Source organism: Procambarus clarkii, chromosome 68 (assembly GCF_040958095.1).
Source record: "Procambarus clarkii isolate CNS0578487 chromosome 68, FALCON_Pclarkii_2.0, whole genome shotgun sequence".
Classification (NCBI taxonomy): domain Eukaryota; kingdom Metazoa; phylum Arthropoda; class Malacostraca; order Decapoda; family Cambaridae; genus Procambarus; species Procambarus clarkii.
The window spans coordinates 31328790-31346107 of record NC_091217.1 but is presented as its reverse complement, the minus strand read 5'-3'; the positions used below and the strand labels follow the sequence as shown (position 1 = coordinate 31346107).

At 41.6% G+C, this 17318-nt stretch overlaps 1 protein-coding gene across 1 annotated transcript; it reads right to left on the bottom strand.

Annotated features, from left to right (window-relative positions):
• Positions 1-8450: 8450 nt before the first annotated feature.
• Positions 8451-11933, bottom strand: LOC138355692 (protein starmaker-like). Its single transcript, XM_069311016.1, has 3 exons — positions 11870-11933; positions 9400-9681; positions 8451-9184 (listed from the first exon to the last, which is right to left on the bottom strand). Exons 1-3 carry the CDS (start codon positions 11931-11933, stop codon positions 8451-8453), a joined length of 1080 nt encoding a protein of 359 aa, XP_069167117.1.
• Between the last annotated feature and the right edge of the window lie 5385 nt (positions 11934-17318).

Genomic DNA, 17318 nt, shown 5'->3' with positions numbered 1-17318 from the left:
ATAATCTTTAAACCAGTTCAATCAGCAACCTTTCCCTTTCTCACAGTCCTCCCCACCATTCCCCCTTCCCTCGCCCTCAAACAATTCCTCACTCCCCCCATCCCCTCGTCCTCTCAATCAGTTCCCACTCCCCTGTCCCCTCGTCCTCCCCACCATCCCCTACTCATCTGTCCCCTTGTCCCCCTCCCCCACCATTCTCCATTCCCCTGTCCCCTCGTCCCCATCAGCCCCAACTCCCCTATCCACTCATCCTCCCCATCATTACCCCTTTCCCTGTCCCCTCGTCCTCACTACCATATTCCACGAATTAAGAAAAAAAGTTAAAAAAACGAAATGAAAAAAATGAAAAATAAACTATACTCACAAATTGAACGATATGGTAAGCAACACAGCTCAATTGCAATACAATGTCACACAAAATAATTAAATCAAAATGAAAATAAATAGAAATCTTTGAAAATTTAATTTAACAATGAAACCCAAAACATTGAAATGGAATTGTAACATATATAATATAGCATGTGTTGCTCTTATGTGCAACAGATGGCACTGATTTTTTTTAACCATGTTTTTACCTGTCACAGGTGTGGCATCTGTACTTATACTCACGAAATGGACGGTGTGGTAAACATCACAGCTTAATTCCAATACAATGTCACACATAATAATAAGATCTAAATGGAAATCAATTGAAATATTTGAAAATTCTATTTCATTGAAATTCATTGCAATCAGAAACATTTAAATGGAAATGCAACATATTTCGTATAGTATGTGTGTTGCTATTATGTGCAGCAGATGGCACTGTTAAAAAAAACTAGTTTTTACCTGTCACAGGTGAGGCATGTATATAGGAGATATATTAAAACATGCGCCTATACGAATGCAACGTAGTCACATAATTTCAAAGCAATTGGTGAAGATTGCTTTGAAATCAATTGCGGTGAAGAAAGAGGTTTCGAAGATTCCCTCACATGAAAAACAAATAAAAAACACAGTTTAAAAAAAAAAACATGGTTTTTTCCCGTCACAGATGTAACATTCATATAGAATTTATATAAAAACCCGCTTGGATGTGAATGGAACATTGTGTGAAAATTTCAAAGCAATCGGTGAAGAACTTTCGGAGATTAACGATTTTGAACTAACGAACATTTACATTTTTATTTATATAGATGATAAGTATCATAATTCAAGCAATTTAACTTAATGTTCACGTTGTCATGATTAATATACAATGTGAGTCATCACACAAGAATTCGAGAATACAGCAACTGACTGCCCCTGAAATCCCACAAAATGTTAAGTTTAGAAAACAAGAAATAAGTCACCTTATCGTTCACTCACCAAGGGTCTGAGCCTAACTTGAATAGAGAGGGGGAGGAAGGGGTTGACAGGCAGAGTCCCCACCCAGCCTGCCAGCCTTGACTGGCAGCTGTTCAATCGTCCAGCCTCTCTGTCTGTTCTGTTCTGTTCTCTGCTGATGCTGGGCTATCCTCTCGAATGTACAATTCACTGGGTATTTATTGCGAATCTGGGAGCTAAACTCCGCCCACAAGAGGAAGAGGAGTAACCAAGAGGAACACAGCACAGAAAACCAAGTGGAACACAGCACAGATAACCAAGAGGAAAAGCACAGATAACCAAGAGGAAAAGCACAGATAACCAAGAGGAACACAGTGTGTTGTAATCCACAATTTAGTAGGAATTATTAGCTAGAGGATCATTACTACAACACTTAACGAATGATGATTGGAAGTACATGTTAAGTAGACAGACTAAGGATCACATATCTAAGAAAGTTCAATGGATTAAGACCGAAGCTGTTTAGCCAAATTAATAATTCCTGGAAAGAGGAATTATTCTTCGTCAGGCTTCTAGGATCAAGGTTACCGCTCTAGGGATAAGGTTAATCAGATTATACCTTTCTTGAGAGGCGTGGTGAAATGTTTGAGGCCATGGTTGACTGGAGTCAGTCTGATTGTAGGAGTTGAACTGGCAAGTCCTCCGAGGTCTCCGTTTGCGGCAGCAGCGAAGTGTAGCAGACAGCTATGCGAGAACCTGATGTGATCTTAGTGACCAAGTTAAGTCTGCAGTATGTGAGTATTGAATGAAAGACTAACCGGGTGTGGAGCATTGTAGTAATCATTCCGTATTAGGGACTTGGGCGCAAGTTACGAGTGTGGGTGGTGATCGCGGAGGTCAAGTGGTCTATGGGTATTGGAAGTGTATCGACCTAATAGAGTATGTTAATTAATATAGTATTATTTGTCAGAGTCTATTCTTTGTAATTAAATGACAAAACCCGACGGCCTTTAAAGACCTTCCATATGTCCCCTCATAGTGTTCCTGGTTTGGTTGGTGAGGGAATGTTAGGGAATTGGTAGACGACATATTTGGTGGCAGCGCAAACAGGTTTTGGAACACTGTGCGAGATGAAGGAAGTGTGGTTCTGGTTTAGTTGGTGAGGGAATGTTCGGGAAATGGTAGACGTCGGGTTGTGGTGAGAATGGGGGTTACTAGACGGAGGAAAGAAGGGTCAGGTGAGACCAGGTCAGAGGAGTTAGTTAATTAAAGGGACTAGGCCATTGTGGGGCACATGTGGGGTTTATTTCTTTCTTTCCAGACTCCTGCAACGAGAGACGGCTGAGATGCAAGTCTGGATCACTGAAGCATCGGGATCCAAAACAAGTGCAGTATTCGTAGTACGGATTATACAGTGTTCGTAGTGCGGATTATACAGTGTTCGTAGTGCGGATTATACAGCGTGGCGAGGTAAACTAGCGCGAGTGAATGTGGGCCATGTGCGGCCATGTGCGGGCCAAGCGAGTCGCACCTTGGAGCTTGTTATATATCGTCGGTATGGTGGTAATAGTGAGAAACCGTTGCTAAGGACAAATCAAGCGTGAAAACTACGTAATTTAAAGTTAATTAAATTTCATGTAAAGTGTAAATCGAATATTTTAAAGATAATAAAATATTGAGCGGTTTTTGGTGTTGTCAGACGAAGATACAAAAAATAAGCTCAGTGAATTGTGGACGCCTGGGCAAAGCGAGCGACGCATAATTTGACGTCAGGGGTTCGACGTCAAGCGTACCCTGGAGAGGTCCATGGAGATTTTTTGTGGGTGCAGGTAGCATTATGGAGAATATTACCGTGGGACACGGGGAGCGTGTCCCGTTGGTGGGGGTGTGTGATGTTGGGACGTGGCGATGCAGTGTGTATTGGCGTTTGGACGCCGGGAGTAGTGCATGGTTGTGGATTGGCGTTTGTACGCCGAGTGTAGTGCATGGTTGTGTATTGGCATTAGTACGCCGGGTTTTGTAGTGTAATGCACGTGTAGTGGCTTATTAAACGCCAGCGTAATGCATAGTATTTACTGTAGTGAAATGTACATGTTTTGACTGTTGATATTATGGATGTAGTATAGTGCATGACATTGTTGGCATTGTAGCACCAAGATGTAGCATGTGTAGCATAACTGGTTGTTGTAACACCGGGTGTATTGTAGACATTAGCGTTGAAGTATGTTAACGCAGGTGGTAGAGTGTGGCGGGTGGCCACTACACAAGACATTATGCCTGACGAGTGTTGGTCAGGTAATTAACGGATTACGAGAGAAAAGGGAGTGTGTGTGGCGTCTGGTTACTTATTGGTGGTGTTATTAGTGGTGACGTCTCGAGGTGTTTTGATGCGCTCTGGCGCAAGGCATATGCCTGTGGTGGTAATGGTGTTGGGGGACGCCGTGTGTGTTGTGTTGAGGGCGTTGGGGACGCCGTGTGTTGTGTTGAGGGCGTTGGGGACGCCGTGTGTTGTGTTGAGGGCGTTAGGGACGCCGTGTGTTGTGTTGAGGGCGTTGGGGACGCCGTGTGTTGTGTTGAGGGCGTTGGGGACACCGGGTGTTGTATTGAGGGCGTTGGGGACGCCATTGGGTGGTGTAGTGTAGTGGCGTTTGGACGCCTGGTATGGAGTGTGGTGTTGTGGAGTATATGGTGGCGCAGGGGCGCCAGGTAGTGGTCGGTAAGGTGAGTATTGGCGTAGCAAGGTCGGTGCGTTAGGACGCAGGAAGTGGTTGTGGGGATGTGTGGCGTTATAATGAGGTCATCAGTGGTTGGGATGACCAGAGGTGATGGTGTGTCGGAGTGGGTAAGTCTTATGGATAAGATGCAATGTAGATAATTGCAGGAGTTGGTGGCTGCAGTAGGCGAGCCAAGTCGATATTTCTAGCAAGACTCATAAAAGACTAATCAAAATTCAATATTTTCATTAAAATTTACATTAATTAAGTCGGAGTGGGTAAGTCTTATGGATAAGATTACAATGTAGAATTTCAAAATTTCAGGTGTTGGTGGTTGCAGTGGACGAGCCAAGTAGATATACTAATTTCTCATTAATTAAGTTATTCCAGGAATCTCGCTAGAAGCGAGCCAGTGGCAGTATGATGCTTTAGTGACATTAGTTGTGAAATGATTTTAATGAGGTATTTATTGTGATAATGTATGTGTATGTATATACTGTATATTACCTCATCGGCACCATTACTGAGTATTAGGCTTGAGAAGGTCCCCCGGGATCATGTCACAGAGCTTCAGGTAGAGTAGAAGAGAAGCCATGAGGCTACACTCAGTAATTCTAGAAAAAAAGGGGGTGGAAGTGAGGCCAACGTGACGTTATAGGCGAAATTCGCCCCCTGACATCAAAGCAGGGATAAGGGCCAGCTGCAATGGCTTTGCAGCTGCGCTCAGGCTATATACGGGGAGAGAGTAAGGAGCCGAGGGGGTGTTATGTAATAATGGGATCGAGCCAGGGGGCTCCGAGGGAATATTTTGCAGGTACAGCGGTCGGGAAGGTGTGAATACAGGTGGACACACTCTGGGCAGATGGGCCTAGAGTAATGTGCTACAGCTGTGGTGAGCACAGCAAGGAAGGATGACCAGAGAGCTGTGAGGTATCTACAGCGTTCTGGGGTTGGTGCCCTGGAACGAGATGGCAGCATAGACCCGAGGGAACATGTCCCTGGGATAGGAATCTCCGTTGCTCTGGAGGCCAGGATCACGTTAGCTCAGAGCAACGATGGGACATTGACAACATTCACCAGGCTGGACAGCCTGGGTTTTGTCTGGGTCATGGAGGATCTATGACCTAGCAACCATGGGACATGAAGACAAGAGAAGTGATGCTGCCAATTGTGGAGGAGGCCAGTGAAACATTGTGTGACCATTGTAAGCCCTTATGTCAACAGTACAGGGCAAGATGTTAAATTATAATTAACTTATTACTAAGGATGAAGAACCTTAGATATATATGTGTGTGTATATATTAATGACTAGTGTCATTTCTGTTTAAGTGCCAGCATTCTGGTCCATGTAATTTTATGGTTATGTTTGTATGTAATTATATGTCAGCAGTTTAGGTATATGTGCATTGTTGGAGATGGGAAAAATTATTACAGACTATTTTACCTGTGCTATGATGTGAATATAATGTATATGTTGGAGAAGTGTTGTGAGTCATGTCGGGGAAAATTTTAATTTATTTCATCGGGTGTATGATGAACTTAGGGGCCATATCACCCGAAAATCCGATGAAAAATGGAATATTTACGAAAAATACTACAACGTTCTGGCAACACTGTGGTCCAAACCGTTTAATGATATCTTGAAAAATAACGTAATTAGAGTCAAATTTCCCGCTGCAACTTTCGTGAATCTGGTCCTCGCGCCGTGAGTACGCCGCGGGGTATGGTATCTTACGTTGTAGATGTCTTATTTTTCGTAATAGCGTTGAAAATAACATGTTATGCATAAAATGAATATAAACTAACAGATATGGCAACACTCTATTGTCTGACACGAGGGTGGTGCAGTCAGTGACTGCGTGTCTCTCATGGAGAGAGGATGTATGCTGACGCGCTCACACAATATCTCCCAGAACATGCTATTTTTGCTATTTTTAGCTATTTGTACTGCAATATGACTTACCAAACGAACAAGAGAAAAGCATTGACAGCTAGATGCATGCGAGCTCTCCATACGAGCTGGCCGCAATGCGTAAATCACCAGTCACGAGTGACGCAGGTTCAGTAAACTTTGAGAGCGCGCTACGCAACTCCAACTTTTACAACTAGATAAAATTTCACAGCCTTTATTTATTATTCAATTTACATGAAACTTGCACATTATATGTAGAGTTTACGCCTCTATAAACGCATGTCATTATTCTTATCTACGTAGATTTATTGATTTTATAAATAATGATACACTTCATTTTGTTGCATACGTTTTTGGGAAACTTTTATAAAATCTGTATTATTGCACTAAATACATCTGGGATAATAATGTGACATGCAAATCTTTATTATATAGTAAGGTCATAGCTGAGTGTCTTATAAATGATTTTGGTTCACAATTGTGGGCTGTGAAATTTTTTGAACATGGTTGAAAAATTCGTCTTTTTTTTTTTTTTTTTTTTTTTTTTTTCTCCGTCTCTATTTAGGCTGAGATGCTGAAACTTGGCCTAGGTGCAGCACCTTTCACATGTATCAGGATAATAATTTATGAATACCCTACAACAATTTTTTAAATCCGGGTGATATGGCCCCTTATTGGATGACTTTTTAGTTGTACACATATGGTGGGTGCATCCTCCAGGTCCTTGCACTAATGGAACCATTGCAATGATGCATATGGGGACATATGCGTGTTTAAGGAGGGGAGTGGTGTTGTAATCCACAATTTAGTAGGAATTATTAGCTAGAGGATCATTACTACAACACTTAACGAATGATGATTGGAAGTACATGTTAAGTAGACAGACTAAGGATCACATATCTAAGAAAGTTCAATGGATTAAGACCGAAGCTGTTTAGCCAAATTAATAATTCCTGGAAAGAGGAACTATTCTTCATCAGGCTTCTAGGATCAAGGTTACCGCTCTAGGGATAAGGTTAATCGGATTATACCTTCCTTGAGAGGCGTGGTGAAATGTTTGAGGCCATGGTTGACTGGAGTCAGTCTGATTGTAGGAGTTGAACTGGCAAGTCCTCCGAGGTCTCCGTTTGCGGCAGCAGCGAAGTGTAGCAGACAGCTTTGCGAGAACCTGATGTGATCTTAGTGACCAAGTTAAGTCTGCAGTATGTGAGTATTGAATGAAAGACTAACCGGGTGTGGAGCATTGTAGTAATCATTCCGTATTAGGGACTTAGGCGGAAGTTACGAGTGTGGGTGGTGATCGCGGAGGTCAAGTGGTCTATGGGTATTGGAAGTGTATCGACCTAATAGAGTATGTTAATTAATATAGTATTATTTGTCAGAGTCTATTCTTTGTAATTAAATGACAAAACCCGACGGCCTTTAAATACCTTCCATATGTTCATTCATTGTGTTCCAGTACAAACCTAGTGGTATGCCTCAAGGGTCTGGTATGTGTAGGAGTACACGGTGGTAGTAACGGTTGCTGAGGCAAGGTGTTATGTGTTGTGTAATCGCTGTGTTCGGAAGGAACCGGGGTTCAGCGTCACGACAGGTGCAGACAACTAAGAGGAAAACAGCACAGATAATGAAGAGGAACACAGCAAAAATAACCAGGAAGAACACAGCACAGATAACCAAGAGGAACAGAGCACAGATAACTAAGAGTAACACAGCACATATAACCAAGAGGAACACAGCACATATAACCAAGAGGAACACAGCACAAATAACCAAGAGGAACAGAGCACAGATAACTTAGAGGAACACATCACAGATAACCAAGAGGAACAGAGCACAGATAACTAAGAAAAACGCAGCACTGATAACCAAGAGGAACATTGAGTATAACCAAATGAGAATGCTGGGAATGAGAATGATAGGGAGTGATAATAAGGGAGGGAGAAGGTTAGGGAGTGATAATAAGGGAGGGAGAATGTTAGGGAATGATAATTAAGAAGGGAGGACGGGAAATATTCGTGCGAGGGTTCACAACGGAGTGGTCGCTAGATCGGCTCCCCGGCAACACAGGACGTTTGTGTGTGATCCTCCGTACAATTTTTTGCATGGATATTCGTAGCATTAAGTAGGTATTCCAGGAGTTACGCTCTTGTTGTGATTTACATCACGGAGAAGGTCAGTCGTTGGCAAGAGTGATCTTACTTCTGACTCGCCTGTTCACCTTGCAGTAAATAGTGACCTTGGAGATAGGCTACTGTTGTAGGTTGCGTCCTGGGGGATCGGCGGTCATCTCCCTACAAGGACCTCGATAACTTATCACAAACCCACTACGGGCTCACCATAGCCCTGCTGCTTGGGACTTTTGTTTCGGGTAGCTGAATCTTAAACAACAACAGCTACCTAACAGGTTTCCCTGACCGTGAATGAAATTTGCATTTATCAGAGTATTTATTCTGTGACCTTCTGCAGATGCCCGTGTGTGTGGGAACCCTGCCTGAACCTTAACATTAATGTCAACACTATTTACTCCTCAAACACAGGCGAGATTTCACACTAGGAAAATAGTAAATTTCCTGGACGACAATCATCAAAACAAGACAGGTTGGCCACCACCTGGGAGGATATAACCTGCTGTGTTCCTCTTGTTTTTCTGTGCTGTGTTCCTCTTGGTTGTCAATGTTGTGTTCCTCTTGGTTATCTGTGCTGTGCTCCTCTTGGTTATCTGTGCTGTGTTCCTCATAGTTATCTGTGCTGTGTTCCTCTTGGTTATCTATGCTGTGCTCCTCTTGGTTATCTGCACTGTGTTCCTCTTGCTTATCTGTGCTGTGTGCCTCTTGATTATCTACACTGTGTTTCTCTTGGTTATCTGTGCTGTTTTCCACTTGGTTATCCGTGCTGTGTTCCTCTTGGTTATCCGCGCTGTGCTCCTCTTGATTATCTGTGTTGTGTTCCACTTGGTTATCTGTGCTGTGTTCTTCTTGGTTATCTGTACTGTGATCCTCTTGATTAACTTTGCTGTGTTCCTCTTGGTTATCTTTGCTGTGTTCCTCTTGGTTATCTGTGCTGTGTTCCTCTTGGTTATCTGTGTTACATTCCTCTTGGTTATCTGTGCTGTGTTCCTCTTGGTTATCTGTGCTGTGTTCCACTTGCTTATCTGCCCTGTGTTCCTTTTGGTTATTTGTGCTGTTTGTCTTCATTATCTGTGCTGTGTTCCTCTTGGTTATCTGTGCTGTGTTCCTCTTGGTTATCTGTGCTGTGTTTTTCGTGGTTATCTGTGCTGTGTTTCTCGTGGCTATCTGTGCTGTGTTTCTCGTGGTTATCTGTGCTGTGTTTCTCGTGGTTATCTGTGTTGTTTCTCGTTGTTATCTGTGCTGTGTTTCTTATGGTTATCTGTGCTGTGTTTCTCGTGGTTATCTGTGCTGTGTTTCTCGTGGTTATCTGTGCTGTGTTTTTCGTGGTTATCTGTGCTGTGTTTCTCGTGGTTATCTGTGCTGTGTTTCTCGTGGTTATCTGTGCTGTGTTTCTCGTGGTTATCTGTGCTATGTTTCTCGTGGTTATCTGTGCCGTGATTCTCGTGGTTATCTGTGCTATGTTTCTCGTGGTTATCTGTGCGGTGTTTCTCGTGGTTATCTGTGCTGTGTTTCTCGTGGTTATCTGTGCTGTGTTTCTCGTGGTTATCTGTGCTGTGTTTCTCGTGGTTATCTGTTCGGTGTTTCTCGTGGTTATCTGTGCTGTGTTTCTCGTGGTTATCTGTGCTGTGCACCCCCTAAATATGCGATGCTGAAACCCCTCTCCAAGATCAAGAGGTGAAAAGGGTGATTCTTGAGTGAATTTCAAGAACTCCGGTGTACACTGCAGGTCGACCGACAGTAGTGGGAGTGTGGCTGCTAAGGTTGGTTGTTTGTTCCAGCAGAGAGTGGTTGGGGGACGTTGTCCGCCTGGACGCAAGTAACAGTCTGGTGCAACAACCAGAGATCTCTTTGGAGGTTTAAGTTCCATATGTCCTACCCCCTCCGGCCAGAACAGATATTGATGGCCTGTCCAGGATCTATTAGGGTAACACTGCTATGAGCACTGTTAGGGGAACACTGCTATAAGATTGTTAGGGGAACACTGCTATAAGCACTGTTTGGGGAACACTGCTATAAGCACTGTTAGGGGTGTCACTGCTATAGGCACTGTTGGGGTAACATTGCTATAAGCAATGTTAGGGTAACACTGCTATGAGCAATGTTAAGGTAACACTGCTATAAGCACTGTTTGGGTAACACTGCTATAGACACTGTTGGGGTAACATTGCTATAAGCACTGTTAGGGTAACACTGCTATAAGCACTGTTAGGGTAAGACTGCTATATAAACAAAGTTGGGTAAGCAGTGTGAGGTAATCAATGTTGGGAAAGAGGAACACGTTCAGGAGAGACTCAGCGGTGTTCCAGGAACCCAGAGGTTGCCAGGTCGACCAATGTGTTAAGAAAACGAGTCATATTATGCGTCGTCGTGGACTGGTTAGCTGAGGCTCCGGCTGGACAACACAGTTCCAGTTTTTACACAGCGAGGACCCAGGGAACGGTGAGAGGTGCCAGCGCTCTCCTTGGGGAACATCTCTTAGTACATCCTTAAGCGCCCGGGGAACCCCACACCAGCCACACGTGTCCCGCCAGCAACACCTACTGAACCATTCACCTGCCACAGGTCTTGGTCAGTATCACCTCCTCTCAAGCAGTCGTCAACACCTTCACCTCTCCAGCAGAAGCCACGATGAAGCTGTTGCTGCTCTCAGCTCTGTTGCTGACGGTGAGTGGAGCTTTTTAATACCTTGGTTCCAGTGAGACAAGGTCAGTATTCAATCACAATATAATTTAATAATAATGGTATAATAAGTATTATAATAACTGTAAATATAATGGAATGTGAAAAAATCGCAAAATTCAGAGATAACCCCATCAATGTAGTCCAAGAAATGTGTAAGTACTTCATTCATAATTATGAACTGTCGGGAAGTACAGCGAATTACCCAAAATTTGCTTACTGTAGGTAATGCATGCCTGACTGTAAAGCTGGGGAGCAAGACTAGTGACAAGCTGTGGCGCAAGACTAGTGACAAGCTGTGGGTGGGTGTGGAGCAAGACTAGTGACAAGCTGTGGGTGGGTGTGGAGCAAGACTAGTAACTGTGACTCACCATAGATGAAAAGTGCCTTGTATAGTGACTTTTTTTAGCCTCTTGTTGAATCCCTTGTGATATAAAAACGATAATCGACGTGTACATGTTTTTGGGTAAATGATACTAGCTAAATAAACTAGCTTCAAAAGATTGTCACTTGCTTAGCTAAACGAACTATGGTGTTCAGTTCCTGAACCCATTATGTGCCTCTGTAACCCTTTTCAACTTTCCACATACTTATCCTGAGAGCGGTAGTGAACCCCAAACCCATCCTGCGAGCGATAGTGAACCCCATACCCATCCTGCGAACGGTAGTGAACCTCATACCCATCCTGCGAACGGTAGTGAACCCCAAACCCATCCTCGACTCAAGTCCATTACATCCAGCGGTCAACCCCACAGACGCATTCATAAATTTTAACATGCTGTTCATTCAAAACGGGAATTTTCTCAAGTATAAATTATTATTATTATTAAATTATTATAATATATTAGCATATTGTGTATAAATAGGCATGGGTTAGGTTAGGTCAGGTGTTTAGGTTCTGTTGACGATTATTTGTGTTTGTAGTACGTGGGTGAAGCATTTACAGCGTTGTGGTTCGAACAAAATTCGTCAGTGAAGCACTTGTTCCGGATATGTTCGAACGTCAGCAGTTGTGAGTCGTGTATAAACCGGTTTTCATTCATAAACAGGGGGTTTGGCGGGTGCATGGAATCACTTTTGGATCTTTGGAGGATGGGCTGTCCTGCGAGAGGTAGTGAACTCCATACCCATCCTGCGAGCTGTAGTTAACTCAAATACCATCCTGTGAGCGGCAATGGACCCTGTAACCATCCTTTAGATGGTTCCATACCCATTTCCTTTAAGTGCTTATAGCTCCCCTATTCTTTCCCTATTAATGAATGGGTTACAGAGGAATATAATGGATTCAGGAACTAAACACCTTAGTTCATTTATCTAAGCTTGTGGCAATCTTTTGACGCTAGTTACACAACTGTTAATGTTATCTATACATGTACATATTAGTATATTTTTGTAGCAGTCTTTCTTGTAAACATATGTTGTTGAATTTGTCTGAAAGGGTAAGATAAATGATTCTATCACGAATCTTTCTTACGTTTTTCTTCACTGTCAAGGGTAATTGAAAAATTAACTCTCCAAAGTTTAATTTCATATATATATATATATATATATATATATATATATATATATATATATATATATATATATATATATATATATATATAAACTGCCTTAACACCTACATTTCTCATCACGTTAAATATATAAATATATATATATATATATATATATATATATATATATATATATATATATATATATATATATTTGATGATGAATCATCAAACGAGGTGGTGCGGCGCACCACCTCGTTTGATGATCGACGAGGTGGTGCGCCGACAGTGAGGGAGGGGGGGTGAGGACAGTGAGAGTAGTGTTCCCGCTGTAGAGACGTCTGTTATTCCATTTATATACTATTCTTGAATGTGGTATCATGATGTTGCAGAAGTATAGAAGTAATGTGATGTAGGATGGAGCAGGCTAAATCTTTCTTGAAAGAGATTACTGTCACAGCTCTCCCCCGAATCCTGCTCTTACGGGTTAAGTTACTTCATTAGACGGTAGCGTGGTAGGAGTAGCTGCCTCTACCTCGTAGACTCTGGAGAGGGCGTCTGCTATGATGTTATCCGAGCCCTTAATGAAGAGTATCTCCAGGTTAAAGTTCTGCAGGTACATAGCCCAGCGTAGAAGACGTTGATTGCTGAATTGGGCTTGTTGCAGAAATTGTAAGGGATTGAGGTCTGAATAGATGGTAATGGACTGATTACCTTGTAGGTAAGGTTCGAAATGTTAAAGGTTCAGGACGATGGAGAGGAGTTCTTTTTCTATGGTGCTATAGTTCCTCTGATGAGGCTTCAATTTGTAGCTGTAGTAGCTGACAGGAAAAACCTCTTCGCCACGCTGTTGCATTAGAACGCCCCCGATGCCGTTGGCACTTGCGTCGACATTGATGATGAAGGGCTTCGTAATATCTGGAGAGGTGAGAATGGAATTAGAACATAGCAGAGACTTTAGTTGTTCAAAGGCAACGGTCTGTTGAATGGTCCAATGATATCATTGCTTGGGGCTGGTCAGATTAATCCGTGGTGTCGCTACCGTACTGAAATTTTTTACAACCTACGATAGTAAGATGCAAGGCCAAGGAAGCGCAGGAGCTGCTTCCTGGTTGTAGGTTGTGGGTAATGCTGAATGGCTTGAGTATGAATGACTAAAGGAGCGAAGCTGCCATTTCCTATCACATGACCAAGATAACGCACTTTGCCTTTAGCAAAGGTGGACTTGCCCAAGTTGATGGTAAGGCCAGCTGTCAGGACTGAACACTTTAAACTTTTCTTCTCTTACCACCCTTATTATTTTTTTGTATGTTTTGTTTTATTTTATTTTATTTTATTGCAATGCTACAGTTTACAGACAATACACACTACAGAATACAGAATAGTACAGAATAAAACTACTTTACTTTACAGTAAATAATACTTTACAGAATAAAATACACAATATATATATATATATATATATATATATATATATATATATATATATATATATATATATATATATATATATATATATATATATATATATATAGAAGGGAAGCTGCCCTTTCCAGATGTAACAGTCATGGAAAAGAGCGGAGGTTTCCACACTGCAGTCTACACTAAGGAAACGAGCATAGGAATGTGCCTAAATGCCAACAGCGACTGCCCAGACAGGTACAAGAGGAGTGTTGTTAACGCATATGTTGACCGTGCTCTAAGCCACAGCTCAGAATGGAAGCAAGTCGACGAAGAACTCTGTAGGGTAAGGCAGGTCCTAGTCAACAACGGCTTCTCCAATGGTTTCGTCGAAGACATCATAAGAAGGAAAGTGAAACGCCATGCAACCTCTGAAGAGACAACTAACACAACACCTATACCCCCTATTAGACTATTTTACAGGAACTTCTTTTCCACAGCTCATAAAACAGAGGAAAGGGTCCAGAGAGATATTGTTAATAGAAACGTTATCCCTACAGACAAAAATCAGAGGATACAACTGACGATTTACTATAAAACCAGAAAAACGGCCAGCCTACTCATGAGAAACTCTCCAGACACAAAGCAGAACGCTTTAAAAGAGACCAACGTCGTCTATGCCTTCAAATGCCCACTTGGGGACTGTAAGCTCCAAAAAAAACAGTATAGAGGCAAGACAACAACATCTCTTTCTAGGCGTTTAACGATGCATAAACAACAGGGCTCCATTAAGGAACATATAATCTCTTCCCACAACCAAACCATCGCCAGAGAAATCCTAGTAAACAACACAGAAATCATCGATAGATACAGCGATAGCAGGCGGCTTGACGTTTGCGAGGCACTACACATTAAGAAGTCAACACCAGCAATCAACAGCCAATTAATGCACAACTATATTCTACCAACCTCAAGACTCCGCTCCAATATAGAAGCATCAAGAAATATGGACCAATAGGCTTTCTACAATCACTTCCATTTCAATACCCATTGTTTCGTGTTCTGTCTTGTGGTACCCGTGAACACAAGACAGAACTGTCTTGTGTTCTAACACAAAGACAGTTGCTAGTCCAGTTGCGTACTGGACTTGCTAATTGTCCAGTACGTCAAAATATGTACAATAATCCTCGTCGTTACTCTAAGTACTATCCTAAACAGGAAGATGGGTTACATACATTTTAAGAGTCATATGCAATTATCATAAAGTAGCTTGTAATATTCTCGTCTATATGACTCATGTATATGACAAAAAGGGTCCGCCCCAATAGCATTGTGGCGCCCCACTCACTACATTCCTCCAGTCATTTCCATTTAACTCGAAGGGATGGATAGATACATGAAAATATCGATTGATAGAGAGAGAGGTGGATGGATAGATAGGTGAATAGATTGATGGATAGATGATGTATATAGATTGAAGGATAGAGGGATAGGTATATAGATGGAAAGAAAGAGGGATAGGTATATAGATGGAAGGATAGGTATATAGATGGAGTGGATAGATAGATGTATGGACACCTGGGTTGATAGGTGGTTAGTCAGATGGACTGGTAGATGGATAGGTAGATAGATGAGAGACATCGGCGGGTACCCGTAATATATTGAAAATATTAAAAATATATAAATATGTTCAGACGATGAGTCACAATAACGTGGCTGAAGATATGATGTCCAAACAACACATCAGAAAACAAAGAAACAACGACGTGTCGGTTCGTTTGGACGTTTATCAAGTCTTGTGATCAGCTTGATAATGGTCCTGAACGGACAGAAACGTTGTTGTTTCGTCGTTTTTTTGTTGTGTGCGTATGGTCATAATAGGCTTAGGTCCTTACTTAGGCCTAGCAGATCTTCGAAATCAAACTGGCTTGGGAATTATTAGGCATACACACAAGTGCTTAAATCTGACATGTTTTTTCACTAAATTCTATAAATTAATTTTTTTTTGCCAGAATATCAATGAATAAAAAGCTAGAAGAAAACAAAGAGAATCTTAAATTTAACTTGTTAATTCAGCCACTGTCATTGAGCAATTGGCTTTATTTAATAAAATGGTCTTGGAAAGATACAATCAGAAAAGGACGCGGGTCATGATAACTATATATGCAGAACTTCAACATATTGGTTAACAGGATTGACAATATAGCATCTTATAAATCTATTTATAGTTACTAATCTTTGAGTTTAAATTAAATAGAAATCTATAAATATTACAAGCTAAGATGTTATGATCGAAGCTGAGGTATAACCTAAATTGACAATATATCGTTATGAGAATGTCAAGCCTAACATTGATAAAAGTATAATGCAAGTGATAATACCACTAGGAATATGCCAAGCTCTCTCTTAATACGTATATAATGTAAGTGATAGTACTACTAGGAAAATGTCAAGCTTAATCTTTATACAAAATTAAAGGTTTGGATACACAAACTAAAAACTCCACTAATTACTAAAAGATTTTCTTATGGTGGTGTGCTGTTCTGCCTTTATTGTGTGCTCTTTTTCATTTATTGTGGGCTGTTCTCTATTTATTGTGCGTTGTTTTGCATATCTTGATACGTTCATGTCAGTTGTGCTATCTTGAGGTTGATAGTTGCTGGGAGACAACTGTGGAGTCAAGGTGTCAACTCGTCCAAGTGAGCTGGTGCATTTTATGGTGTTTTTTCCCGGACAGGTTCCAAGTACTCGTGATAGATGAAAATATTCTGAACGTGTACTGCTTGTTTTGTTAAGGAATGTTACACAGCGCCTCCACTGGCTGATCCAACCACATGGGCTGGACGATATTTGCGACGGTCTGGCTTCATGCAGGTCGGCGTTCGATCTCCGACCGTCCGTGTGGTTGGGCACCACTCCTTTCCCTCCCTCCCATCCCAAATCCTTATCTTTACTCCTTCCAAGTGCTATATAGTCGTAATGGCTTGGCGTTTTTACCTGATAACTCCCTAATTCCACTGGCTGAAATCATTTCATAGATAATATGAAAACGCTCCTACAACATGCTCCTATTGCCCCTCCTGCAGCCTACCCTTCTGCCCCTCTTCCGACGTACCCTTTGTTCCTCCTGACCTTAGTTCATGCACGACCTGCCACAACCAGCAACAAGACAACACTTGTTGCCTTTGCCAGTCATCCGACACTCCTGGTCAGAATTACACTGGTCAATGTACGCCTTCCGTACGAATTGGGATCCGGACAGCCTCTCCTGTGGGAAGTTTGTAATTAGAAGATGGAAATGGAAGAAAATGGGTTATGGAAACACTGATAATTTGGTTACATTAAATTGATACTTAAATCGAGCGAGGATGTGACACGAGTATAATTTTGTTTTTCAAACGTTGCCATCTCCTATATAGAACATTCACTGCTGGATGATTTGGCAAGGAAATCAAGTTATTACAAAGACCTGTGAGTGTTGAATTCTTTTAAGTTTATGTTATATATATATATTATAATATATATATATATATATATATATATATATATATATATATATATATATATATATATATATATATATATATATATATATATATATATGAATGTATTTGGGTGGATATAAATAGGAGATGCCTGGAAATAGTCCTCACTTGGACTTTTACTGTGGTAGACTTTATAC